The 27,234-nt window shown below is 41.4% G+C and overlaps 1 protein-coding gene across 2 annotated transcripts in view; it reads right to left on the bottom strand.

Moving 5' to 3' along the window:
- Nucleotides 1–26,437, bottom strand: part of POGZ (pogo transposable element derived with ZNF domain) — a 37,064-nt gene extending 10,627 nt beyond the window's left edge. Inside the window, exons 1-7 of one of the 2 annotated variants that reach the window (XM_009493819.2) lie at nt 26,291–26,437; nt 17,142–17,266; nt 4,771–4,946; nt 3,909–4,017; nt 2,084–2,377; nt 1,087–1,293; nt 173–282 (exon numbers count right to left, since the gene is read on the bottom strand). In XM_009493819.2, the coding sequence (XP_009492094.2) occupies nt 173–282; nt 1,087–1,293; nt 2,084–2,377; nt 3,909–4,017; nt 4,771–4,946; nt 17,142–17,265 (1,020 nt within the window). In that variant the 5' untranslated portion in view covers nt 17,266; nt 26,291–26,437. The remainder of the gene's footprint in view (nt 1–172; nt 283–1,086; nt 1,294–2,083; nt 2,378–3,908; nt 4,018–4,770; nt 4,947–17,141; nt 17,267–26,290) is intronic. The other variant, XM_075724253.1, reaches the window with a different exon arrangement.
- Nucleotides 26,438–27,234: the final 797 nt, after the last annotated feature.

The raw sequence follows: 27,234 nt of genomic DNA, 5'->3' as shown, positions 1-27,234 counted from the left end.
TCTCTGAGCACCAAGGAAGGTCTTCCAGAGGCCTCTCCTTTGCCTCTCACTTTCTCCTAGTCATATACTTCCTTTCACAGAAGTCCCTGATCTAGGGAGAAGAACTGTTCTTTGCACTCCACAGTCATGAGCAAATTACCCATTAACTGCTCATCTTAGAATGGTTACTTACACACATATGTCCTCTTAAAGCTTCAGTGACTCGAAACTGAGCATCACATCTTGGGCAGACCTTCCTGCCACCATCTTGCAAATCAAACGTGGGAATAGGAGATGAACTGACTGTAACAGGAAAAACACAAAACAAAACGAGAAAAACAGAATCCTTACACTTCATCTTAAATCTAGGCAATCTTTCTGGCATACCAAAATACTTTAGTTTCAAGAGCTGTACTTTTAACTACTAACTAGACTGGAGGAGGCATGAAAAAGGCAAAAGTATGCAAACTTCTGACAATCTGTATTGCAAAAGATACCCCCCAGTAGCTAGTGTAAGAATAGGAGTGTCATAAAATTAGGCTAAATAAATAAGTAAATAAATAAAAAGAGAGAGAAAGAAAGAAGGAAAAAAGATCAGCTCAACTCAGCTCCCCTTTTTCTTTAATCATTTGTTTGGTTTCTATAATCATTTGATTGCTTTGGTTTTCCATCAGATTAAAATGCCTCATCTTCACCTCTAGCTGTAGTAAAAAACTCAGAATACAGAAAACGTCAAGTGTACCTTAAATCAACTTTTGGACTCCCAAACACCTTTGGAAGGTGCTTTTTTGGAAGAGAAGCAAAGATTTTATCCTTTTGCCTCCTTGTGGAGAGTATTTCAGGTGTGTGTACTCTCAAGACGGCAGCATGCACACCAATAATTTTGAATGCAAAATAATGTATGTAAGCAAATATTAACAAACAAAATATAATCACTGGATAAAAATGTACAGATAAAGATGAAGAAATCAATAGCAAAGCTTTTCAAGTGTTTATCCCTATTACGAAATCTCAGTAGTTACATGTTAATGTTTTTTTACTCCAGAAAATAAGCTTCTGAATTCTCAGCAGAATCAATCGAGTTCAGATAGCTGCTATAGACCATACCTTTTAATGATGACGACGATGATGACGACTCTGAAACACTAGATCTCTGGGAACCGTGCACAGGGCTGCTGTTGGAAACCACCAGCGGACCAGGGCTCTGTCCTAACGAAGGAACGGTGTTCAGGGTATTCACCAGTTTAGCAACCTCATTGCTGTTCTCACCAGTCACTCCAGGTCTCTTCACAGTCACAAAGCTTGCAATACTCACTGCCAAGGGAATACAAGAACACTAATAAGGAATCAGTAAGATCTGATCCACTGTGTGAATCCCGCCCCCATCTAGCATGCCTTGCCTCTTGCTCTTCTACCTTGAGTCTTCACCCAAGATGACTAAGCCATCAATTATCCTGTCCAGTAATGCGAAGGCTGGCAAGACTGGGAAAGTAAATTTCCCTAACCCTCCAGATCACACTCCAAGATATGAGCCAAGTCCCACGATGAACTAAACAGGATACTGATGGTCACAAAAATTATTTGTATTTCTTTTCTAAATAAAGCTGTATATGATTATGGCCACTTAAAGCTAAAAATAACCTGACTACTTGCTGTGTGAAGAAGTCTTTTTTTCCTTTTCAAATTGTTTGTCACTATTCTTGAGCAATCATTTCACTCATGAGTTCAGCCAACATTAAAAAAAAAAAAGCAACATGGTTAGTTTCTGCTTATGTTCATCATCTATTTAACTTCACCTTTCAAAAAATACAAGTGATTAACAAATGCTGTTTTTCACTTTTGGGGACTTCTAATTGATGGTCTCAGAACATTCTACAAAACAAAACTTAACTGGTTCTCAAACCAAACTGGACATGATGGCAGGATTACCCTCATTTTCCAGGTTGGTAAGAGAGATGAAGCATGAGTCAGTGAGAGGCAAAAATAGAACCCAGGAGTTCTGACTCAACTTCTGTCTTTTAGCTGCTAAGCCGTATGTTTGAAGATCAAATTATAGACAGTGTTATACACTTGAGTCCCCTCGCTTTTCCATGGCAAGTCTTACCTAATTTGGGGTTAGTAGCTTGACTGGACTGCCCTGGCTGCTGCACAGTTAACTGTCCAAGTGTTGTTGGCTGCGTTGCAGTAGGAGTTGTGGAGGTGCTGGGAGTGGACTTACTTTGCTGTTGTGCCTGGGACTGTGGTACAGTGCTCCTGATGGTAAGCGTGGCCGGAATGACCGTAGTGAAAGTGTTGGTGGTGGGTCGGACCGGCATGGTTGTACCTGGTCTCACCTGGGCCATTTGAGAGAACACCTGAGGAACTCCAACTGTTGGTTTAACAAACTGGGTACCTGGGGCTTCAAAAACAAACGAACAAACAAGGTAGCTCAAGTAACCGATTCCATTCCTTTCACAGTAATAACTGAGTGCAACCTATTTTCCAACACTGCCGAGCTCCCAAAATTCCCAAAATTTCAGTGGAAGTTTTAAGAGTTCAGCACCCTAATTTCACTTCCCAAGCAGACTAAAACTGAACATGGATGCAGAGTCAAAATTGTGTTTACAACTTCTTTTAGGTGGAATTTTCCAAAAGGCCTAAGTAGCTTACAACCATAAATCCTGCTGACTTTCACGGGGCTCGCAGTCCTAGTCATAGGCCCAATGGAAACTCATGGAAGGCTTCTTAGGGCAGGACAAGGGCGATCCTACAGTTGCAAATTAGTTTGCGATACAAGGCTTTGTAGATTTGTTCTGGGGAGAGTGAAAAGTGACTCATCGCTAGCATGGTTGCTTTGTTCTAAGGCAGGTGTCCAGTGACACACGAGTTCTTGGTCTTTCCGATGGTGCATGACAGGATCTGGCAGCAGAAATTAGCGTTAGAAAAATCATCCTCAGGGTGAGGCTTGGTTTCCAGGCAGTCTCCCAGCACTCGTATGGCATGGGAAGATTTTGAAAGGAAGGAAGAGGGGTGCTCATGGGCTGGAACTTTGGAATTAAGTTAACTGAGGAGGTTTTTTTGAAGAGTCTGAATTATATGGAGCTCTGAGAGGCAGACATTCCTTCCAGCTGGAAGTCCCCTACTCTACAAAGTAGTTTGTTACTATGATCAAAGGGTCTACTCTCTGTTGCAAAATGACTAGCAGAATTACAGCCACAAATACAGACAAATCTCACCTACTACAGAACTGAACCCCACCCTCTTTAGAGCAACTAGATATGCAGGTGTGTCCTGGTTTCGGCTGGGATAGGAGTTCATTTTCTTCCTAGTAGCTGGTATAGTGCTGTGTTTTGGATTTAGGATAAGAGTAACATTGATAACACAGGGATGTTTTAGTTGTTGCTGAGCAGTGCTTACACTAAGTCAAGGACTTCTCAGCTTCTCATACTGCCCTGCCAGCAAGGAGGCTGGGGGTGCACAAAGAAGCTCGGAGGGGACACAACCAGGACAGCCGACCCAAACCATCCAGAGGGATATTCCACACCACATGTCGCACTGAACAAACAAACAAAAACCGGGGGCATTGGCCGCGGGGGTGCAGCTGCTGCTCAGGAACTGGCTGGGCATTGGTCAGTGAGTGGTGAGAAGTGCACTGTGCATCACTTGTTTTGTATGTTCTTTTATCATCATTATTATTATTTTCCCTTCCTTTTCTGTCCTATTAAATTGTCTTTATCTCAACTGACAGGTTTTACCTTTTTTCCGATTCCCTCCCCCATCCCACTGCAGGGGGAGTGAGAGAAGGGCTGTGTGGTGTTTAGCTACCTGCCAGGTCAAACCACCACAAGGTGAAATACAGATTTCAAATACTCTTTTTTTTTTTTTTTTTTTAAACCCTTGGTACTCTAAAAAGGAACACGACAGTGGCTTTGGCTTGTTTCAGTCCTTACCTGGGACGAGGGTAATGGGTCTAACTGTTTGACCTTGCTGTACATTCAGAACAATTCCAACTTGGTTCATTGTGTTTTGTACAGGCCGCACATTCCTCACGGGAAATCCCTACAGTCAAACAGTACCATTGCCATTAACATACCGAGCATACTTGAAGCACTTTCAATATGAGCTTTCTACCCTAGAAATCAAATAAACAAATACCCCGCTCCCCACCCCCCAGTACTATCACCTATACATCAACTGAACTATGAGGCCGTACTGTTCTCAGCCAGCGCCTTACCCAACAGTAGGGCCACCTTCCCGACACTCTACAACGTTCTGATATACAGCCTCCACTCTCAATCTCTCCTTCCCCAAGCACCTACAGAAATCTTCTCTCAGGTCCTAGCAAATGCTCAAATAAGCCAATGGACATTTAAAAAAAAATTTACCTGCACATTTCCCAGGAAAATAAAACAAAGTAGGTAAGCATTCAGCAAGGTCAAATTCACACAGGGTGGACAGACCCACCTACAGCAGGGAGTCAGGCCCTACTGCTAAGGCTACGAGCAAGAGCAGCATGAGGTCCCAGCAGACCTGTACTGGGACCTGCTGAGGTGTGGAACGTGGCCAGTTTTCTCAAGTGAGCCTCAACTGCAAAATGACTAGGAACACAAGGTATTTCCAAACAAGCTATTTCTAAATCTACATAAATTAAAAACCAAAAACCCAACAGATTTCAGCTCAAGTGTAACATCCACTAAAGTGCACAAGAAAAACTGAAGCAGGCATCTGATTATTTCTTAAGAGAGAACAGGCTTCCACAGATGAGTGCACCAGATCTCCTGACTCAGCCATCCTGGCTGGAAGGGCACTCACCTGGGTGGTTATGAAGATGGGCTGACTGGTCACAGGAGAATTTGTGACATGATTGGCATTCTGCATGATCTGTACAGGTCGCAATACTGGCTGAGTTACCATTGTGCCCAGACCCGAAGCCGGGTTCTGGGTAAGTATTAATGGCTGTCCACTTTGCTGAACAAGAGGATTGCCAGCTGGAAGAAAACCAGAAACATAGCAAAAGTCACATTTGTCAGGTAAAAAGGCTGCTGCTTCTCACACACACTCAGTTGGCAATTTTAGTCTTCAGAATTTGAATGAGCTTCAAGTGAGCAGAGCATGCTTTAAAAGTAAACTTGTGAAACTATCCAACGTGTCTATATGTTGTTTTAATATTTATATTTAGACTAGGATTTTCCAAGCTGCCTAAGAACTAGGTGTTCAAATCCCTTAGCCTTGAGCAACCTCAGAGACTGATTATTCCGTCTCCTACGTGCCCTTTGAACACAGCCACAGCAGCTAAAGAAAATATTTTTTCTAAGTCTCATTAACTATTAAGTAAAAATTCACCTGCTGGCAGATACTGGGAAAACTTATGCTGAACCATTACAACCCCTGGCGTAGGACGTGTACCAGAGGTAAAGCTACACTGAAAGTTTCTGAACAGCATCGACAATCACAGGCTGTCAGGGGCACCGTAGTCTGCCGAGGGCTTCAATTAACCAGGACCAGGAGGTCACAAGAATTCTGAAGTAACCTAAAGTTATCTTCAGCATCCTCAGGTAGAAAGAGGACTATGGGACTGAACCTTCACAAAGTGGCAGACAAACCTCAACTTTAACAAAAGAAGGGGAAAAAAAGAAAAGATATTGAAAACATCTGGATCACAATGAAGTCATGATGTGCATGCAGTCTGTGTCATGAGAGTATTTTATAAGGGTTCAAAGTGCTTATTCTCTTGATTCAAGAGTGAAACATCCTGCTTGAGAAAAAGTTAAGATGGGGAAGAGACAGTAGTTTTATCCGCTAAACTCAACATCCTTAATATCACACAATACGTGAAATATTTCACACAAGTTCTTTAGTATGAGAGTACATTCATATAATTACAACCAACCAGGTTACCGCAGCTTAGCAAGATGCCACACCTCAGCTGAGGCCCACTGTGCAGGTGCTCCTAGCCAGCTTCATTTGGAAGTAAAACCACTCAGCTTAAAACATCTTCACAGTGTTTTATACTAATGGATTTTATTTAGTATTTGCTTGTTTGACAATAACTTGCACTTTACATTAAGCAGCAGTAACTTGATTCCTTGCAATTGTGCTGATGTACCTGTCAGGGAGCTCTAACACCGGTGCTACCAACCATCAAGCCCAGAGGGATTTCCCTCATGGATTTTCACTGTATAGGTCTACTACGAACTCGCTGCTTATAGATACAGCTGCCTAATAACTCCGCCACGAGGTTCTGTCCTCAAACGCACACCACCATGTGAAGTTTTGACTGCTAACATCCCCTGACCACTGTTAGAGTTGCCTAATGCTTTCCATTACCCGCAGATGAAAAAGGTATCCTATTGCTTTGTGAACCGCTAACCGCGCAGATCAAGGTTTCTACAATGGAGGTCTGCCTTAATGATTTTTTTTTTTGGTGGTAGGCTGCAACCAGTAGAATTCTTCAGTCATTAAAGAACAGCAAACTTTGCTTCTTCTGGTGCCTTTTTCTTGTAACATTTTCCTCTGCACAGTTGCCCAAGGGCCATCTGTGATCTTCGACTACCCCCAGAAAATCCACAGGGCTAGGTAACATTAATCAGCTCCTGGCCATCTCAGCTTGCACCAGCCCAGCACACACTTCCTAGCAATTGGCTGTGTCCTTCAGGCAAGATCCCATTTGTCCCACATGTGCTCTCAGTTCCACAAGCTCACTCTTGCCAACCAGAGCAGACTTGCAATATTTGCACAGAATGAGGAAATTCAAACCCAGGAATATTGCCCAATTGCTTCTGGCAACTGGGGGGCCGATGTCGCACCAAAACAAAGATCAGAAGAGTCCCCATCTACTGCCAATGTTTGCTAGCACACGAGAGACAAAGAAGGAATTAAAAGGAAGAGAAGAACGGATGAGGGAGGAGGCTGTGAAGAAACATGCTAGTGAAAGATGGGATGAAATGGTCTACAACCACCAAGGTACTGGTTCAGAGAACCCAGAACAAACCTTCGCTACCGACAGACACAAACGATGCTCAGCAGAACACTTTTGATGTTGTTCCCCTTCAGTGGCCAGTTTACTGGAGGATGGACACAATTCTCTGCTCCCACACACCGCATTAGCTCAAGCCCATGCTGTGGATCAAGCTAAGTAAGAACCGTAAAGGTCAGCTACTGTAGTTTTCATACACCCTCTGACGACACCAACTTTAACTCACGGCCAGACATTGTCTTTCCCACAGAGATCCACCTCACTTTGCGTGCAGCGTGGATGATGGTCAGGGAACAAATCAAAGCTATGCAGGAAACAAGGCGACGTCTGTTTCTGCCTGATTCTTGCACTGTAAATGATGGAAATATGATGGGAGCAAGGGACCATCGAAGAGAGGGGCGTTTTGGTACCTAAGGCTGTTGACTATCATCTGGAAGAAACTGAATCTTACCCCACTAAGCAGTTTAGCAAAAAATTTACTTTTTATACTCTGGTGATCACTACACCTTCATCTCCCAAATGCCTATTACAGGTGACATGTGGCCAGGTCTAAAGACAGCAAGGAGCTTACAACAGCAAGTGATCTGCACGTATGAAATGCATTACCTTTTCTAAATATCATGGGGGAGGGGAAAACATTAAAAAATTTTAAAAAAAGTATCAGGCTGCAAACATTTCAAACTCAACTCCAGAAAATGAGCAGGATACTTATTTGGGCTTCAATTCCTTCTTCCTCTGCACCATTCTTCCTCACAAAGTTTAGCTCATTCATGGATTTGTGTTTATGCACTACTCAATCCCGCTATTACTATAATCCATGTCTTGAGGACAAAGGGCTTCCAGATCAGCAGAGGGAGGTGTGATACAGGAAGCCCCACAGGAATCTTCCCACCGTAGATTTGCAGCACAGTATGACATGAGACTGACAGATTATCCACACTGTTTCAGGGCTACAAGATGGTCCAACATTACCAAAGCTGCTGATGTTAGAGGAAAGGGTTGCTGTACCCAAACAGCAAATGTTTCCTATGTAACTGTGCAAATCCAGGAAAAGACCTGCTGCATGCCAAAATGTTCTGACCCACAGCCAAAACAGCTTCTTTTAATGGAAGATGCTTTACACTGACAGTCTGGATGCTGCCTGGCTGACAGTCCTCAGGGTATACGATCCAAATGTTTTCCATGAAGATTATTCTAGGCAGAAACAGTAGCGTAATGGAAGACTACATCAGAAGGTTCAGATCCGCACAACTGCCCGGCCCACATTGCGTCTTGCCTCACCTTTTCAAGCGCCTTAACTAGCAGGGGGGACTGCTGGAAAAGAGACACCAGTTCCCACTTCCAGAGCATGGAGAGATTTAAAAAAAAAAAAAAAAAAAAAAAAAAAAAAGCAGCATCAATCAGCAAACATCACCTCAAGCCGAGACAGAGGATGGAGATGCTGAGGTGTCATGAAGGTTGACAGCCTATCTTTGACCATTTTCTTCATTAGGATCAAAACCAATGAGCATGAACCTGCTACCGTCTGAACTCTGTGCATGCTGTCTCCAGTCCCAAATGAAAAAGAGGACATGCTTCTAGCCTTTGCTGTTTTATAAAGCAAGGTCTCTGAAGAGGGATAGGAAAAAGATGGAAGGCGTGAATGAAAACTAGAGACAAATAGACTGGATTTTCAATCTTTAAAAAAATTCAGAGAGGTAATCCCTTCACAATACTCCTGAAAATAAGGTGATTATCAAAGAGAAGTGACAGAGCAGTTGAGGAAAAAAGAAAAAAAAAAAGATTCTTTGGATAGTTCTATCAGGTTCTGAACATTTACATCCCACCTAGTATCTGATGAATGCCCAAATCCAGAACATCAGCAGATCATTTTGTCCTCCTCAGCATCTCAAGGATCTCACTTGGCTGACAAGGAGCACACAGTCATCCCCAAATCTTTCAGGGAGTGAAGACCTTGCCAAATGCTGAAAGTCCACTCAAACTTCCGTAAGAAATCCTGAAGACTGAAGCTACGGTGACCTTGTGGTTAGTACAGAGGCCACTGCACAACCTCAAGCAGAGTGTGACAGTCAGGTTTCCAACTCCTTCTGCAACTCCTTTGGAGTTTACAAATTATCTGGGAAGACTTGTATTAGTTTAACAAACAAAAGATGACTTTGGGTTTAAGTCCATTTTAAAGTAGAGACCAGCTGACAAAGATCTTCTGGTCAAATCAGTCTAATGATTTTGACTTTTCTCTCACTGTGGACTTGGCAGGTCCCTGCCACGTCGCTCTCTCCTAAAATGCTATCATTACTACACAAAACAATAGCAGAAGCATATATAAATACTCCAATTCCTTACCGGAATCTGCAGGTTCTTTTCAATGTGGCCAGGATGGACACAGTTGTATGTCCAATTCCCACCCCCCCACCCCCCCGCTTTGGTAGACTTTCACAAGTGAGAACAAGCCTTCTGCAGCGGCATGTCCAAGAGCGTGCAGTACTTCTCTTAGATTGTTTCCAAGGAGGTTTGTAAGGTTTCCACAGGTCCTGGAGCACTTTAAACTCACCAGCCAAGACAGATGTGCACAGATTCACTACTTCATCTAGGGAGAATGAGGAGACCATGGCAGAAATCAGCTGCTGGGAAAGAACAAACTACGTTCTTCTCTCTTCTCCTCCCGTCTCTCAAGTGTATGGTTTTCCAAGTAGCTCGCTGGAAATGGCTTAATTGGCTTCTTGGAGGAGGGCGATTTAGACCTAAATGCCAGTTGATGAAGCCAGCCTCCTGAACAGCCCATTTAGTCCAGTGATCCTTGCGAATCCTAGGCCTCTTCCTACACTTCTTGAACCCCTCCTTGACTTCCAGTATGCTACCAGAAGACAGAATGTAGACATGTAGGAGTTTCTTTATCCTCTCTCTCAACTAAGCACAGCAGAGACACTCTCCTCTAAAGGAGAAGCCACTCTTGTCGGATGTGCCCTGTGTGTTCACAGGAGAGGCTGGACTGACAAAGCCTCTTTAATCTGATGCTCCAGAAACCCCATACGGATGATCTGCACTTCACGACAGCACGACCCTCCTAGAAAAGAATGCTAGTGCTGAGCCCATCAATAAGTTACTCTGCACTGTGAACAAGCGAAGTGCAGAGATAGGGACCTCAAAGGTAGAGCACACCACGCCATTGCTAAGGAGGCCATCAGTGCCAAGGCTCCTACCACTGACACAATCCACATCAAAATCATAATAAATGGTTAGGACCGGTGTCAGTACATCATGATTTAGAGGTTACCATACATGCAGACTTTCAATTCAACAGCTGGGCATCAATAAACGTCCTCTCAGGTTTATGAAGGTGTCCTGGTTTCAGCTGGGATAGAGTTAATTTTCTTCCTAGTAGCAGGCACAGTGCTGTGTTTTGGATTTAGTAGGAGAAGAATGTTGATAACACGCTGATGTTTTTAGTTGTTGCTCAGTACTGCTTATGCCAGTCAAGGACTTTTCAGCTTCCCATGCTCTGCCAAGTGCACAAGAAGCTGGGAGGGGGCACAGCCAGAATAGTTGATCCAAACTGACCAAAGGGCTGTTTCATACCATACGGCGTCATGGGCAGTATAGAAACTGTGGGGGTTGGCCGGGGAGCAGCGATCGCTGCTCGGGAACTGGCTGGGCATCGGTCGGCAGGTGGTGAGCAATTGCATTGTGCATCACTTGCTTTGGATATTATTATATTGTTATTATTATCATTACTATTTTACTTTATTTCAATTATTAAACTGTTCTTATCTCAGCCCAGGGGTGTTTCTTACTCTTACTCCTCCAATTCTCTCCCCCATCCCAGTGGGGCAGGGGCAGTGAGCGAGCGGCTGCATGGTGCTGAGCTGCTGGCTGGGGCTGAACCACGACAGAAGGGTAGACTAATAAGCCTGGGATGACTCAATTCCTTGATGACTTTGTTCTCCAATGAATGGCCCTCAGCAGCCAGCACTGACAGCTGAGGGGCAAAAAGGAGCAACACAGAGACACACCATTAAGGCTTTAATGGCAGGTGATTTGGGCATCGAGTGGAGTCAGCTCACCAGGGCACTCCCTGAGAAATAAGGGATTACTGGGGCCTGGGGACAGCCACTTGTAACTACTTGAGGAGCCTTCCATCATTCTTCGGAGAAGCAACTTCACGTGGCTCCTGTGCTCTCTGAATCCATTTCCAGAAAGTACAGCAGGTCGAGCACTGCTCCAAGACATATTCTTCAAGACATGGGAAGCACAGGGAACAAAGCTAAGAGAAGCTTCTGCCGTAACACCACTCCCTAGATGACAGGCTAGCTGAGCTTGATGTAAACAAACATATAATTTATGTCAAAAGAGAGAAAAATTATACTAAACGCTACATACAATTTAGGGGAGAGAGGGATCACAGGGCAGCATGCAGAGTAAGCATGCACTGCAAGCGTCCTGTCACACTGATGCAGACAGTAATTTAAACTAGACTAAGTTTTCTCACTTCCCATCCTAACCTGACTTAACCTATAGTGTTACAGATTTGCTGTGTATAAAAATATAGAAACTATAGAACTTATATTTTCAGGACAAAAAGCACTTTGCAATTCTTGTGAAAAGTATTATAGGAATGTAAATTAGATTTTTATCTGATGGTGGAATTATTAAAAAGAACTCAAGCTGTCAGGCTGATGTGCCGCATGGCATCCATCTCATTTTCTTGTCAACAACAACAATGCTTTTTTGGATACAAGGACTTTGTGGAAACGGACAGACTTATATGTTATACCAGCTAGCTATGCATGCACACATAATATAAGAGAGAACTGGTTTGAGTGGGATACAGGTATAGCTAAAAGCAATCAAAGGAAATTTAGGAAAGAAAAAATTAGGCCGAACGTCACTTAAAATATATTTAGCTTTCAGTAATTTTTCCTTTTATGTCTCTATAATTTGAGACATTTTAAAACTAATCTGCAGGGAAAAAACTGGATCCAGCAGAAAGATGGAAAACTAGAAGCTAAAAGATATTTCCATCTTTAGTTTGGAAATCCTGTTTCTTGATTTTTGGACATGGGGTCATTTCTATCCAGTCCAGCACACATTTCTGCTCTGTTCATTCAAAGGAGAACTTGTGGTTTGTACACATCAGTGTGAAGAGGTACAATACACCTCACAAGAAATTCAAGCACATGTTTGTTAACATATGATCTTGAAAGTTAGATATTACCAACATGGACGCTGTTATTTAAAAAAAGAATAAATTTTAGGTCTCCAGGCTTGCTCATAAGTGAATTACATCCTAGAGGGGAAAAAAAGCCAAAATAAAATCCAACAAAACCTTACACTGGAGAATGGATAGATTTAATGGATCTTTTTCAGCCCTAGCTTGTAAGTCTTTTTAATTAATGTAAAACAAAATGTAAGACGACAGCCATGAGCGTAAAAACCAGATTGCTGAAAGCTGGGATGACTCCAGACATGGCTCATTTAGTGAGCGTTCCACATAGTCACAACTTTAACTGGGATGTGACCCTTAGTTACTGGGCCAGCAGAGACTGCAGGGACTGAAGAGGTGACAGATGTCCCTGTGGCACTTTGCCACTCAAAATCCTCGCTGGCATCAAGCCAAAAAGGATTCCCCTGCAAGTCAAAGTCGTGCCATACGAGCTGGTAGTGACTCAACGAATACAATACTCAGGAAAGAAAAGGCCATGCTGTAGGCTGAAGAATTTTGTTTGTATTGGCTCTGAAGTTAACAGGCCAAGCTATCCTCTGCTGCATCAATGCAATCAAGAGGAGAATTTACTCCACCATAAAAACTGAAGTGCTCCAGAGATAGGCAACACCAAGCCTGTTTCCGTATTTTTTTTTTTTTTTTTTCCCACCGAACAGCATCTGTCCCAAAGCATTTAAAAGTCTACCACTTAATGAAGGAGAAAGGCCACGTGATGGTGACCAGGAACACACAGCACTACCAACAGCATGTTCCTCACGCCCATACAGAGTTTATTTCCATCCCAGCAGATCACAAAAACACAAATATAACCCACATCATCAAGCTTACCCTGAAACATACAGCCCCAACTGCTATGTTCAATACTTTGATGATGTTTCAACAACGCTAACAGAGCTGACCCAGCTGCCAAGTCATAAATTCTGCCTATTTGGAAAGTAACTGTGTCTTGCGGCTGTGAAGGTCATTTCCCTCCCTCCTCTCTTCCAAAGCAGACCAATGCACACCTTGGAGATTTTCAGATTTTTTCAGCAGTCCAAGAACATTACTTAAGAAATTCTACAAGCCCTCCTTAACACGCAGGCTTGCACTGTGGGGCAGAAGGAGATCCCAACACGTAATACCACAGCATGAGAAGAGGGCAAATCCAACGCGGTTCCTGCAGTGGTGCGAGATGTCAGTGGCACATCTGGCAGGGCAACTCCTGCGTGAGCAGGCAGCCCAGGAAACGGCGCTCACCGCTCAAGTCACTTCCACAGCGGTAATTTGCGATCAGATGACATACCACAAGAGAGACACAACAGAAAAAGGACTATGGAAAGTGATAGATGGAGTCACAGCAAGTAACATCCCTACCTGACTTCAGTTTTTAATGTATGGAGTAAAACCTGAAGGTGTTAGTTCCCCAATAGCTACTACTAATTCTGTTTGCAAACCAGAATAAAAGAATAAGCATATAAAAGACGACAATCACAGGTAGCTATGCCTATGACTTCATTCCTCTAGTACAGATTAGAGTGATTTCATATCTAGAAACATAATACCGGCTTTTCAGGGAAAGGTTTCTCCAAAGCCTGCAAGGAGCTAAGCCATCAGGAAAACCGCTCCGTGTACCTCTGAACTGTACCACACACACTAAAAAGTATTTCTAGCTAGCCTACGGCAGCAGTACACAGCAATCCCCCTAAATCTCTAATGCTCTTGCAGCCCAGAGAGGATGCTGGCCATCATCAGACTACGCAATAAGGGACTGAGAAAGGAAGACAAAACCATCATGATTTGTTTTCTTTTTCAATCTTCCTCACTACATCTTCAAGTCAGATGATGGAGCTCTGGGTTAGTTTCCAGAGCTTATCATGACCCTTATTTTTGAGAAAAAAAAAAGACAAACAAATAAAAGGAACAAAGAAGAAAGTTTCTCAGACTGTTGTGATTCTGCACAATCCTTTCAAACTTAAGATGTGACAAAGGCCTATCCAAAATAGATTCTTGTACAAATCCCACTGGTTTTATGGGATCTGGGAATCATTTGGATATCAGATTCTACAGAGGCATATTTGAACCTGCCAGAAGAATAAACAAATATTTTACTGATAAATATACTGCTATTAGCAGATTACTTTTTTCAGTAGCCACACTAATTTTTTTTACCACTACTCTAATTATAGCACACCAATCTCACCAAGCCTTTATTAATTTCTTGTAATTGATTCAAAACATCTGTCTCAATTTACTTTTATTAGTAAAGCTATGAAATATTCATCACAACTGTATTACGTAGTGATATCTAATACCTTTGGAGTTCAAGACACTTTTAAGACACTCCCAAAGGTATCAGTTTCAAATAACGTATAGAATCTTCCTCATTACTTATGGGTCTGATCAAATTTTACTAAAAACGATGTAACGACTTTTAAGTGAGTTTGACAAACATATTTTTACAGCTCCTTAATCCCAAAGAATCCTAAACCCACTTTATATTTCAGTATATTCAGTTACACAGAGAAATTGCTTAAGCTATCTCTGAAATGAAGCACTACAAGCCTTTAATAGCAAAAAAAACCCTAGAATTATTCGCCCTGGAATTGGCCAACACACCAGTTTTACACATCTACTCTTGCAAAACACATCATGATGCACCAGGGTGAGCCCGAGTAGTCCAGGACCTTCACTGTACATCTTACCTGGAGGGTAATACTACCAATGGTAATTTCCACTAACGTGCAAGGACACTGGATTCACTCTTGAGCTGAGGAAAACCCGCTGCTAGTCCTTGTAGTCCCTGCAAGTTTTAGAACAACTCCCATCCAAACTCTGCCCTGGCACCTCCCTATTCAGCCTGAGAAATCTCACGTGCTCACAGCACATGACAGCGTGACTGCAAGCGAGCCTCACCTTTCCCCTCTGCACCCCAAACCGTTCTAAATCCTGAAGGCATTTCTGCTTACCATTGCTGTTCACAAATATTGTCACTAGCATCTTCTTAGCACTGTCACTATTCTGAGCCCCGCTGCTACTGACTGACATGGCTGCAGAGAGATTAGCACCTACAGATGTATGGGCAACAGCTGGCAGAGGGGCAGAAACAGGCTGCAGACTCACTGAAACTGCTAGAAAGGAATGGCATAATTGTATTTAGAAAAAATACAGAAAGCACAATGTGTCTGTAGAGACACCATACTAGCACGCTCCTTGGCTGTACAGCCATACTATCACACTAAGTAAAATTTTTAGCTTTGTACAATAGTCCATACCACTTCCAGCTTCTTTAGTTCTGTATTTTCTATCAAACAGCACAAGCAAGAGAAATTCAGCTTACTCAAGACCACTGTTAGTTTTATGTCTGTTCTAACCCATTTATGGCTGAATCACTTTGTCCTTCCAAACACCCTCCTACCTTGACATCTCTAGATACTATTCAAAGTAAGCTCCTTCTAAACCTTCCCTGGTAGGAAGGCCAGAGGAAGCAGGTGACAGCAGTCAGCAGCAGAAGCACACCCTTCCCTAAGCAGACAGCCTCATTCTACTCGCCTCCAATTAGCAACAAGCCTTCCAAAGCCCTGAGTGTTGAATACTTCCACAAACACCCTGTGTACAGCCACGAGTAGAGTGGAACAGCTACTGCCAAGGAGTTAGCAGCACTGACTACCAAGAATGCTCCCACAGCACTTTACACTAGGATCAGAGTTTAGGATCGCAGCACTCAGAAACGTGAGATATTGAATCACCATTGTTAGTTATTCCTGGCCTACGAGAAGATGCAGACCCACCTCTATTCCAGACATTAAGCTGATGCTTTGCTTGATCTTGACCAAGAAAAAGGTAATTGAAATGGCTGAACAAAAGCTTAACTTATTAAACATGCCAGTCTACTTCACCCACACACATAACTGGGGTAAGAATTCTTTTTTCCACGCACCAGACTCAAGCGTGTGGCAAGAACCAAAGGGGCAATGAATAGAAGTTTGTCTTTTCTTATTACAGTCACGTTTCATTTACTCCCAAATTGTGAAATGCTCACCATCAAGGTTTAATCTGTATAAGATGGGTATATGCACAATGGCCCAACTCACTGTGTTGATACCAACAGAACTCAACAATCAGAAAGTACCATCCTTGTATCTTTACTTAGTTAGCATTCCATTACAAACTGAATGATTATATACCATCTGAAAAACATAAAGCCTCCCATCTGGCAATTAATGCCCTTTCTGAGTCCAAATTTCTCATGATTTGAGACAACTAGCGGATAAGGACATACTCTGACCTACACATTAAATGCCAACTCTGAACAAAGTTATGCATCTTTCCATTTGCAGAAAACAGGCAACCTCCCCCCCCCCCCCCCCCCAAAAAAAACGTAACTGAAATGGATTGTATCAAATCATGGGTTAAATAAGTAAGAATAAACTAGTTTTAATCTCACTAGTTTGACTATCTAAGTTATGTCACAGGAAATACAATTCACCAATCGAATACCTGCCTTCCTTACTCTTTTCAAGACTGCTAGAAGGATCAAAAGTTACTCACCACTGTATGATAACACACACTAAAGCACTCTGTAAAAGAAAAAGCATTATCTTCTATGTAAATTATCAGTTCTCCACTTTTAAGAAACTACTACTTTGGCTGTGGAACACAAATAACTTAACCAAAGTTCCCTTATCATTTTTTAAACAGGCCACCCTTTCCAACACCTGCAAAAACCTTACTTCTCTTGCACAGAGAAAAAAGCTGTTTCCTGCCTCCTGAACTACTCATTCACAGGACACCTGGCCTCATGCTGCACTGCCATCATGTCAGCTCTACCCAGCACTCAAAGCTCTGTTCACAAATAGAGAAATTGAAATTGGTTACATGACTCATTAGCAGGTTTTTTTAGCTATCAAGTAAGACTACTTACTGGATAGGATGTAAGCAATCACTGCCACTTCCCTTTAATTTTAACACCAATAACAGGAATAATTCTAGACTAAAATAGTTAATTACCCGTAGCAGTTTTATCAACTGAATTATAATCCTCAACAACAGAATCTTCAATCACATCACTGATTTTCTGCCATGGTTCCAGCTCCTCCTCCTCACATTCCATAAAAAGGTCCGTGTCCGCCATCCTGCAAAGGCAAAAGAAGAGAAACCTTTATTGGAAAACTGTGTTTTGTTGGGCAGCAGAAGTCTCATTATAAGAAAAATTCTAAGGCCAGAAATATGAACAATGTTTTTATTTCCTAGTATTCCAAAGAAAAAAAATTTGACTCTATATCCTACTTTAATAGGCTGTGTTTCCTTTTCAGATAAGTCTGTGAAGCTGGTGCTGAAAACCCTTGGTTTTGACTTAAATTGCACTGGTTCTGCCTCTCCTGCATAAGCAAGCCAAAGTAACAGCTTTGAAATCAGAAGTCACTGCCCCAAAACCCCAGTACCTTTAAATAAATTAATAACTGTGAAGTTAAAGAAGACTTACATTTTTTGTTCTGTTTGTGGTTTTGAATATTCTAGGATTACTGCCAACACACGTGACAGAAATTGAATATCCAAGCTTAAATGAGTAAAAAATGCATACACAAGTGTGCAAACAGTCCTCAGCTAACCTCAGCCGACCCCTGCAATCAAACCCACATGTACCCAAACCGCTGCACGCTCCCCCAGCCCCGGCTCCTAATCTTCCTCATAGCTGGGAATATGACAGACAATGATGAACTAGTTCAAAGAAAAAAAAAAAAAAAAAAAAAAAAAGAAGAAAAAGGGATTTTCTACAATTAGATCTATAGTTACTGTCTTTCAACTCAAACAAACGATCCCAGAGTTCTCCTGATCTCCGGAATAAAGTACCCAATTTACCTTTTCTGCGCTACTCATTACTGGGTATAACCATTACCGTATTTATTTAGAGAAAAGGCACAACAGACAATTCCAGCCTGTTTTGTCTCTCCTCATGAGTAAGTCTCTCTCCTTCTTGCCACTAATCTCTAAACCTTCTATTTTGGCTACATCTTTGTGAGATAGGGAAGCAGAAACAAAGGCAATTACATAAGCAGGGGGTGTATCACTGCTAATATAATGTCGCTGTAACACTGTAATTCGCAGTGTTAGTTTTTACTCCACTATTTACGTATCTTCCCACTTTGTTCGCTTTTCTGAGTGCCACTGCACACAGAACACAAGTTTTTATGGATCTGCCTACAGTGAAAGTCAAGTATTTTCTCCTGGGACCGCATCTAATCTAGACCTCAATGATGTATAAATCTGTATGTGTTTAAAGTTAAGAGGTCAATTAAACATTCAGACCATCAAGCCAGAATTAAACCCAAGATGATTCACAATTATCAACATTCTCAAGTGTCCTACAGGAGAGCTCTTCTCAGAAGGTGGGAGAGTTGCCACCAAAGGTCTCCAAAAAGCTGATTTCCACTACTATTAGCTGAGATCTAATCAATAGACACACATTTGCAATCACACTTTTGACAACGTACAAGCCATTAAGCCAAGCTGCTGAAAGGAGCTTTCTCCCAGACCTAGTTTTGCATTGTTTCCGGATTTGGCTGTTTCTAAACTTCACTTTTATAAATGATGCTTATGCAAAATTTTAATTCTCCTTAATAATACATTTAGGAGTCTTTAACCAATATGACTAATTCCAGAAGCTCAATTACATTTTTAAAGGAAATAGGGATTATTATAGGAAATAAGACACAACAAAAAACTGAATTTCCTTATTTCCCATCTGGGTTACAGTAAAAAAGAATCGATTCTTTCCCTCTACTGACAACCACTAGAAAGGCTGGCGAGCAGAACAAGTGGCAGTTCTGTACTGTAAGTGAATGGGAATCAAGATGTCTAGAAGGGATTTTGCTGCTCTTGATTACATTTTGGTGGCAAAAAAGGCCGTTATGATTGCATTTTGTCATCTCTACTACCATTTGACAGCCATAAAAATCTGATGAGAAATGTTCCGAGACAAACTGGCCAAAATAAACAGCTTATAATAGGGGACAAGCAAGAAAATAATCCAACTCATCTGCAGACAATCTGTGTTTTCAACAGCCACAGAAAACAGTGATGACCAGAAGGCTTAAACAGAGTAAGATTTATTAGCTCACTGTTGAAAAACTAGAAGAGACGTAGCTTTAAAATAGAAGCTGGATTAAGTAACCACGAGCAATTAAATTACAAGTCTTATATTATTAAGCTACATCTACCCTTCTTATCCTAACACAGTCATAATTCTGGCCAAACAATGCTCAATCTACTATAAACTTCAGTTTGTAAACTGGTCTAAAGCTAGGATTTACAGGAGTGGCTGCAACCACCTTGTGCAAACACAGTCTATAATTTTATTTGTGTGGTGCCACGCGAGCTGTAAAACACAAAAGCACGATCATCAGGAATTTCCTGCAGTACAACATGAAGCCAAAACAGAATTTCAACAAACACTGATCTGAAGTAACTGTCTTAACCTGGTAAGCCTCAACAAAAACAAAGAAACAAACAAACAAAAATCCTAAAAACTTTTACTGTTTGCCAAATTCAAATTGCCAGCACTTTTTTTGAAGCAATGCAGAGCACTGCTTTCCCCTAGATACAGACAGCCCCTCAGACTCCAATTTTTCTGTCTTGTATTTGTCTAAAAAGCATTTGCAGAGCTCATACTGCGATGCTGTAGTCACATGATGGTGTTTTACTAAGAAATACTCATTTTAGCTTTACGCTTGGTTATACTAATACATGTAATTCTCACTTCCCAATTATGCTTTTGAAGCACAGTAACATTCATTTTAAGAATAACATAAAGAACGATATTTAAAGGAAGCCCATCGCACCACTCATGTTCAGTAGCTGATCTCCTTTTGTTCCCCACTTCCGCCACCTTCGTATTGATAAAGGAGCAGAAGTCATTCCCCTTATCCTGCACACAACTCCGAAGGGCTAGTCCTGCCATTACTCCTATGAGGATACAGAGCAGTAGCACTTTTAACTAAACTGGTCTATGCCTATGCACACATACTGCCAACTTGAAATATTTAGTTAATATAGCTATCCCAATGCCTCACAATTTTGTGTATTTACAGCGCAGAATCTTAAATAATACATTAAATGAAACATTTCTGCGTAATCTCACTTCTGATCTCTATAAAATCGGATTTGCCCTTCCTTTATGAAGGCCTTTAAAAGATGAAGAGCCCCCCAAGTCCAACCCACCTCACAAATAACTCACTCCTACCAAGACTATCTCTTTTAGTCTTTTAAGGGGGGGGTGGGGGGACTTAAATAGATTGCTCAAATTGAGGGTGTTCACGGGCTCGTTCAGCTATCAGGAAAAACTCTTGGCAGAGAAACATTATCTAGTATTGGGATTTTACAAGGGAAGTATAAAGAATCCTGTTTCTCTGAGCACAGGTAGAACAAGAGAATTTATTTTCTCACTGTTTCGTGTCCTTCTCGGTCAACTTTTCGCCTAAAAAGTACACTTTCAGGAACTTTAAATGACCTTGCCTCTTCCAGCTGTCCCCCAAGTGCTCTGCTCCAGTATTCTGTCCAGAGATGCAAGCACATCTCCACAGCCGTTTTCTCCTTGCTCTTATCACACCTTCCCAGCATGCGCTTTGAGTTGAGTAACAACTCAGGCTTGCCAAGTGGGCCAGCGGCTCCACCAGCAAGTTATCAGCAAGCAAAGGGACGTTTAACTGTTCCTCGTGCAAAACGACGAGGCTGCGCTTTGCATGCTGTAAGGCTGCCTGGAGCCCAACGCCGAGATTCACGTAAACCAACTAGGGAGTCCAGAACAGAGCTATAAAATGTGATCTTCAGGAGAAAAATGGAATGACCTGGACTTGTTCCATCTATAGAGATTACTGAAGCACAATACTCTTCAGATATGTACAAGGCTATTGCAAAGTGGAAGGAAGAGCTCTGTTCTCCACGTCCGTGATGGAAACAAGAAACGAAGGGCTCAAACTGAAGAACAGAAGATTCCAACTTAGACACCAAAAAACCTTCTAGGAATAAAGATGAAGCACTGCAACAGGCTGCCTGGGGAACTTGTGAAATTTCCAGTTCCGGATGCCCCTGGGAATAGACAGATCTGTAAGAAAAGGTATATATACTATAAGGGAGGCAAGGTGTATTAAATGTCGTGCTGGGGACATTTGAGGCTCCATTTTTCTACAGTATTGTGTAATGCAGGAACTAAACATGTATTACCAGGTATTTCTGCATTACTACAAAACAGCAAGTATACCTTAGCTGTTGACGCCACGGCTTTTGCTACAGGAAGCAATTAAATACTCCTGTAACAGTTAACTCTTTTCATCTTGCTAAATACACAAAACATTACTAATAAATAGAGCACGTAAACCAAATTAACCCAACTTAACACATCCAAATTCCTGCTCATAAATACTGTATAAAGCAGTAGTAGTTTTTCAAATGCGTCCATTAAACTTTTCACAGAAACATATGCCTAAAACTAGTCTTAGTAAAATATTTGTGATCAATGAGATAATAGTCAACTGATTAAAAAAAAATCAAGCCTCCTACTTGTCAAATAAAATTACATTAGTATATTTTAAAAAAAGAAATCAAACAGCATTGTAATCATCCTAATATACAATTAACCAAGTGTATTACATTAAGCATGAAAAAGCTCACATTCTCCACAGCACCCATTACCTGCATGCTTCAAAGACATTACTAGCTTCTTCATTTACATAAAACCTGCAGTGTGTAAAAAATTTTATTAACCTTATCTCAAAGGTGGGAAACAGAGTTCAGTGAAATTAAGCGACTTGCCAAAGATTCTACTAGCAGTGAGTGGCTTAGAAATAAAACTCAAGACACCCAGCCCTTGTTCACATCATTGAACACAAACTCAAACTTCCTCCTGTTCTGTAAAAAGACAAAAATAATTTCTGGCAAGAAAATTGATTCCAAGAAATGAAGCTCTGAAGTACAGGTTTATGCTAGAGATCTGCATAGCAGGGGAAAGCAAGAATCAGAGAGCCTTAAATATTATTTTCTCTGCCTGTTAACATAAACTTTTTTATAATTACAAGATCTTAGTAAAAACAAGCAAAATCTCATACAAGAGATACACCAAGATCTTGAATGGATAGCCATTACCACTGATCAATAACTACATATTTATGATTTTCAATATTCATCCTTCACAGAAACATCTAGAAAAAAATCCTCTGTGAGGCTTGTAGGACAAAGCTTCTCTTCGCTGGCAAAACCGGTGACGCTTACAACAGTAACTATTTGTCTGGAATCATATTACTCCATGCCAGACAAGTAACAGTGCCTTAATGCTATAGTGATGGGCAGTCTATAAATAGTCAGGATAAATAACCTGCTCTATTAATTAAAGAATGCACATATGTCTACCCAGGAAGGTTAGAACTACAGAGGAAGTCTTTGCACACATTGTAAAAAAAAAAATAAAAATAAAAAAAAATTATTCAACACCTCATAATTATTCAAAAGATGCAAAGACAAAATGCTAAAGAGACTGTAGTTACAAGCTTCTTTTGACACTAACTTACATTATGCGCATAGTATTTCATCTGTTCATATCAACTGAACTAAGAAAATGTCTCCTCTCTATCTATAATGTAACAGCTTTGTTTTTCAAAGCTTTGATCTTGAATATTTTTGTATGTAAGAAGCCTTTGCTCAATAAAATGATTAATCCCAATGATAAATACTCTACATTTAGCTTTTCAGCACATAGTTGGCAGATGCTTGCTTGAAAAATATGGATGCCAAAAAAATTTACAAAAAAAAAAAATTACAAGAGTGTTCTAGACACACTGCAAGAAATAAAGCCTTTCAGACTGAAAGGTATTTTCTCTTGCCTTTAGCTGGAAAATGGTAGAAGACCTTCAGGGGAAGAGCCAATATATATTAGCCTTACACAAATAACGGGCATGACTGCAAGACATAGACCCTTCATTTTTTGTCAGCTGATGTGGTTCATACTCATTGTTGCCATACAGGGGAAAAAAGCCAACAGCCATTAAACTCTTGTATTAAAAGGCCACCTGATTACATTCTCTGATCAACATGATCACCATTACCAGGGGAAATCCAACAATAAAGATTTATTTGCATACAACTAGACAGATTACCCTGTTATGAGAAAAGCAGAAATCCTTTTCTTTTCTCCTATGCCTCACTGGAAAAAAAAGAAAAAAATATTCTCCCTTGCAATTTCAGCTGAAACTTGGAATCTAAGATCCAATTGCATTTATTTATCAATGAACCACTTTCACATAGTTAGAAAGATATCAGATATAATCCCTACAGACTGTCATTATTTTCTCAAAAGAAAAATGACCGAACAGGTAGAAAGGACAAAACAGTGTACTCTGGTTTAAAAGATCGCTGGCACTTTCAGTCTCCAAAACCATCTCAATAAACAAAATAAACACTTAGCCCAGTTTCTCCACCTAAATGAGGTGACAAACAAAGGACTCGGCTACCACAATGCAAGTTTTAACTCAGTAAATTCACTGCCTTAGAGTGATGCAAGCGGAGAGAATCAGGTCCCAAGTGTTTTCTATTATCTAAAGCACCTGTGGATAGCAGGTTTTACATGACAGCTGCAGAATAAGGCAGCTGTGTCTCATTGAAGTGATCTCTAAAAGATGTGTGGTTATATATTTACAGTTTCATTCACAGCTTGATATTATTTGACACAAAGCAAACAAGTTATGACATACATATGTTGTGTATATACACACACACACTCTTCTTTTTAAAAAAGGGCTTCAAATTAATGACTCGTTCACAGCGTTCGGCAAAATTCAGATGATGGGACGCGCTACTCTTGCTATATAAGCTTCACTTTCAAAGGCTTTTAATTAAAAAAAAAGTATAAATAAATCAGTACTTGTCAGGGCACTGCTGGTGGCCCAATTTCTGCCTACTGGGTGAAGTCATCTGCAACACATTCAGTCTTAAGGGCATACTAGCAGGTCAGAAATAAATACACACTCCATGATACAGGTGACTTGGTAAAGCAAAAAGCCGAATTTTGTTTGAAGATGGAACAAAGAGGAGGGACAGAGACTATTATCCCAGAGGGATGGAGACTATTACCCAGAATTTCACAATGTCCTCCCTCCAACACGATGTCACCTACAGAGGTATGAATATAGCCACCTACTTCACCGACGGAAAAACAAGGAAGAATTCATCAGCCTTGCATGGCTCAAATGCGGAAAGTTTTGACAGAGCAGTGAAGAACCCAGGAACCTCTGCTCCTACCTCTCACTCCCCGGCCTGGACCTCAGCTGCTTGCATTGCCTTTCTCTAGGCAGGAATGAACTCCAGAAGCAAATACATTTATGCTCCGACCAGCACAAAACAGGTAGCAAATTCAGTAATTTCAAGTAAAAGATACCCTAATCTTAAAAGATATCACCAAGTCTGCACAAATCCTATTTAAAGCTTTATTCACATTTTCAAACGAGAATACGCACCTTCATGTGAATTTACAACGCAAAAAACCCAAGTGAATATGCAGTGAGAATCAATCCAAGTATTAGCACATAGCATTAAGGTACCCGTATTTTTTTTTTTTCTTTTTCAAAGAAAAAGTCCCAACTGACTCCAGTGGTGAACCCACACTCACAGTTGACTACTAGTGATGAAGGACTGAATAAAGTTGAGGGAATGATGAGGAAATAGTTTATGAACTTTAAAGATGCGCCTTGCATCTTCCAAAAAGTCTATGACTAACAAATTTTAGCACAAAGGTGACTTCTGCAAGTTCTTGCACAGAGCTTCCACCTTATTCACCGATGCTACACCCAGCAGCACAGCAGTTTGGGACAGAGCTGGCACAAAGAGGCCTCAGAACAAAGAGTCCATCCCCGCAATGTGTCTGCACAGGGAATTTCTGCAACTGCTCCCAGAGAGAAGACATTGTGGGCTGGCAATCAGGCTTATGGGGAAGAAGGAAACGCACCCAGGGCAAACTGCATCCTACTGACTCCACCGAAACGAGGAATGCAGCTGCTCTACGCTGCAACGAAAGGTCGAGGCAGGCTGTGCACAAACTACATCGCAGAAGATTACATTTTTTTAGCACCGAGTGTATAAACTTTCTTCATCCTTCTTGCCAAAGGTTCATCAGCTTTCATGCCAGTCTAGATTTGCCACTGAAGATTTAAGTGCAGCATGGTTATAATGCCATCAATACCCCACACCTTTCTCCCAACTATTAAAAAAAACCCTCCGCCCGCCCCATCAGTCCTAAAAGAAAATCTAAAATATAAGATTGAGGGTCTGTCTTTAAGAGACCTACAAATAAGCTTGAGGAGATGATACAATGGACGCTTTAGGACAGAAATTAATGCATAAATTAACTTCTCTTGTCCAAGTTCTCCTTCTGAATGGCCACTTCTTCTCTCCATTGCGTCTTCCCTCGGTGAACATGCAGCCTCAACAGAATTGCTGTCTTGTTACTTATTTTCTCACTTACTTTCGATAACGTGCACTTAACAGCAAGGAACGTATCCTAACTTTTTAAGAACCTAGAAACCTGACGAGGTTACATTAAATGCAAATGAATCCTACAATAAAGGTTTCTGCTGTCAAGACATGCTGCAATTCCTGCCCTGAAAAAAAGATAATGCTCTTCAGTGGCTTTTAATGACTAACTGGCACAACCTAAAACTGATACAATCTAAGCAATGAAAATGCATATCGGATCATGTTTTCATTACTGTTTATGTGGCTATTCATCATGAGCAACACCTCTGAAAGAAGAGGGGAGGTGAAAGGCACCGCGCAAGTTGAATGCCAGAGTTCAACAGTTACATCCTTCAGGCCGAGGTAAATTTACTTTTTGTTGACTGATGTGGCCAACTTGACTTTGCTGGGTACTGTAATAATTTCAAAAGCCCTATTACATTTCCTATGAATGCTATCATTTAAAGTCCTATATGTTTTATTAAAGGCTTTGAAGTGTATGATGCCTACTAATTAAAATCTATTATTACACACTCAATTATAATGATTGTTATCTACCTTAAAGTGTGAACTGCAGAGTGATGAAAACAAACCGCTTTCTGATTAGTTGTCTTGACAGACTGGCTTAACACTTTTGGTGTATTTTGTGAGTGTGGGACTACCTTGAAGCTTCTAGAGTCCAAGAGCGCGCCTGTAGCTGTGTTTCTGCAACGGGCTCTTTTGTGAGGAGACAGTATGGAGCACTCCACTCATGTCAATGTGGATGCAGGTCTACTTGCACGAAGACCGTTGGAAGTTCTCCGACAGTATCTAAGCAGCTGTGGGGATGGTGCACACAAACAACGTAACTGTATATATCCACAAACACAAGGCCAACTGTAAGTAACATTTGCAGAACCCCACACCCAGGGAGAGCTTAAAGCGGCAACGGAAAGCAAGCTCTCTGGGCAGGCAGCCCTGTAGGACAGCCTTATGCATGCTAATAATTATATGACTGAAAAAAAAAAAAAAAAAAGAGATGTGCGTGCAGTAAGCTTGGCTTCACGTTTGAGGATAAAAATTAACAACTGCAGCAACCTGAAGCTATGAGACAATATACGCGGAGAACCAGAGTAGGGATGATGTGTAATTTGTATATCCTTGCAAAGTATTTCCTAAAAGAAGCAACAGATACCCCCTATCCTCTACCCCCACTTCCGATCACTCACTCCTGCCCCATTTGGTACGTCTTGGTGACAGCTGCAACTGCTGCCAAGTTAATAAAAATAAAGCTGTGTGTGTTGTCATGTGTTGCGTGTTTTCTGCAAGGGTGTTGGGCAGCAGGCTTCATGCCTCTCCATCATCTCCACACATGCTTTATGTCGCATCCCGGCCAAAGGGAAGAAGCAGAGAGTGAGGATGCCCTAATGCAGCAGCCTGGGTTCCCCAGATACTCAGAAGAGCAGGACCACAGTGAGGGCCGGGCAAACATATTGATGATACCAAACATCTCATTTTTCCCCTATCTGTAGCCAGAAGAATCAGCCATGGGGTATTCTGCATAAGATTTTCAGCGAGCCCAGTCCTTGTCCAGAAGAACCCGCTAAACTGAACTCCTGACCCAGCG

This window comes from Pelecanus crispus, chromosome 22 (assembly GCF_030463565.1).
Source record: "Pelecanus crispus isolate bPelCri1 chromosome 22, bPelCri1.pri, whole genome shotgun sequence".
NCBI classification, from domain to species: Eukaryota; Metazoa; Chordata; class Aves; order Pelecaniformes; family Pelecanidae; genus Pelecanus; species Pelecanus crispus.
Note: the sequence above shows the minus strand (reverse complement) of the source record. Positions and strands in the feature narration are given on the sequence as shown.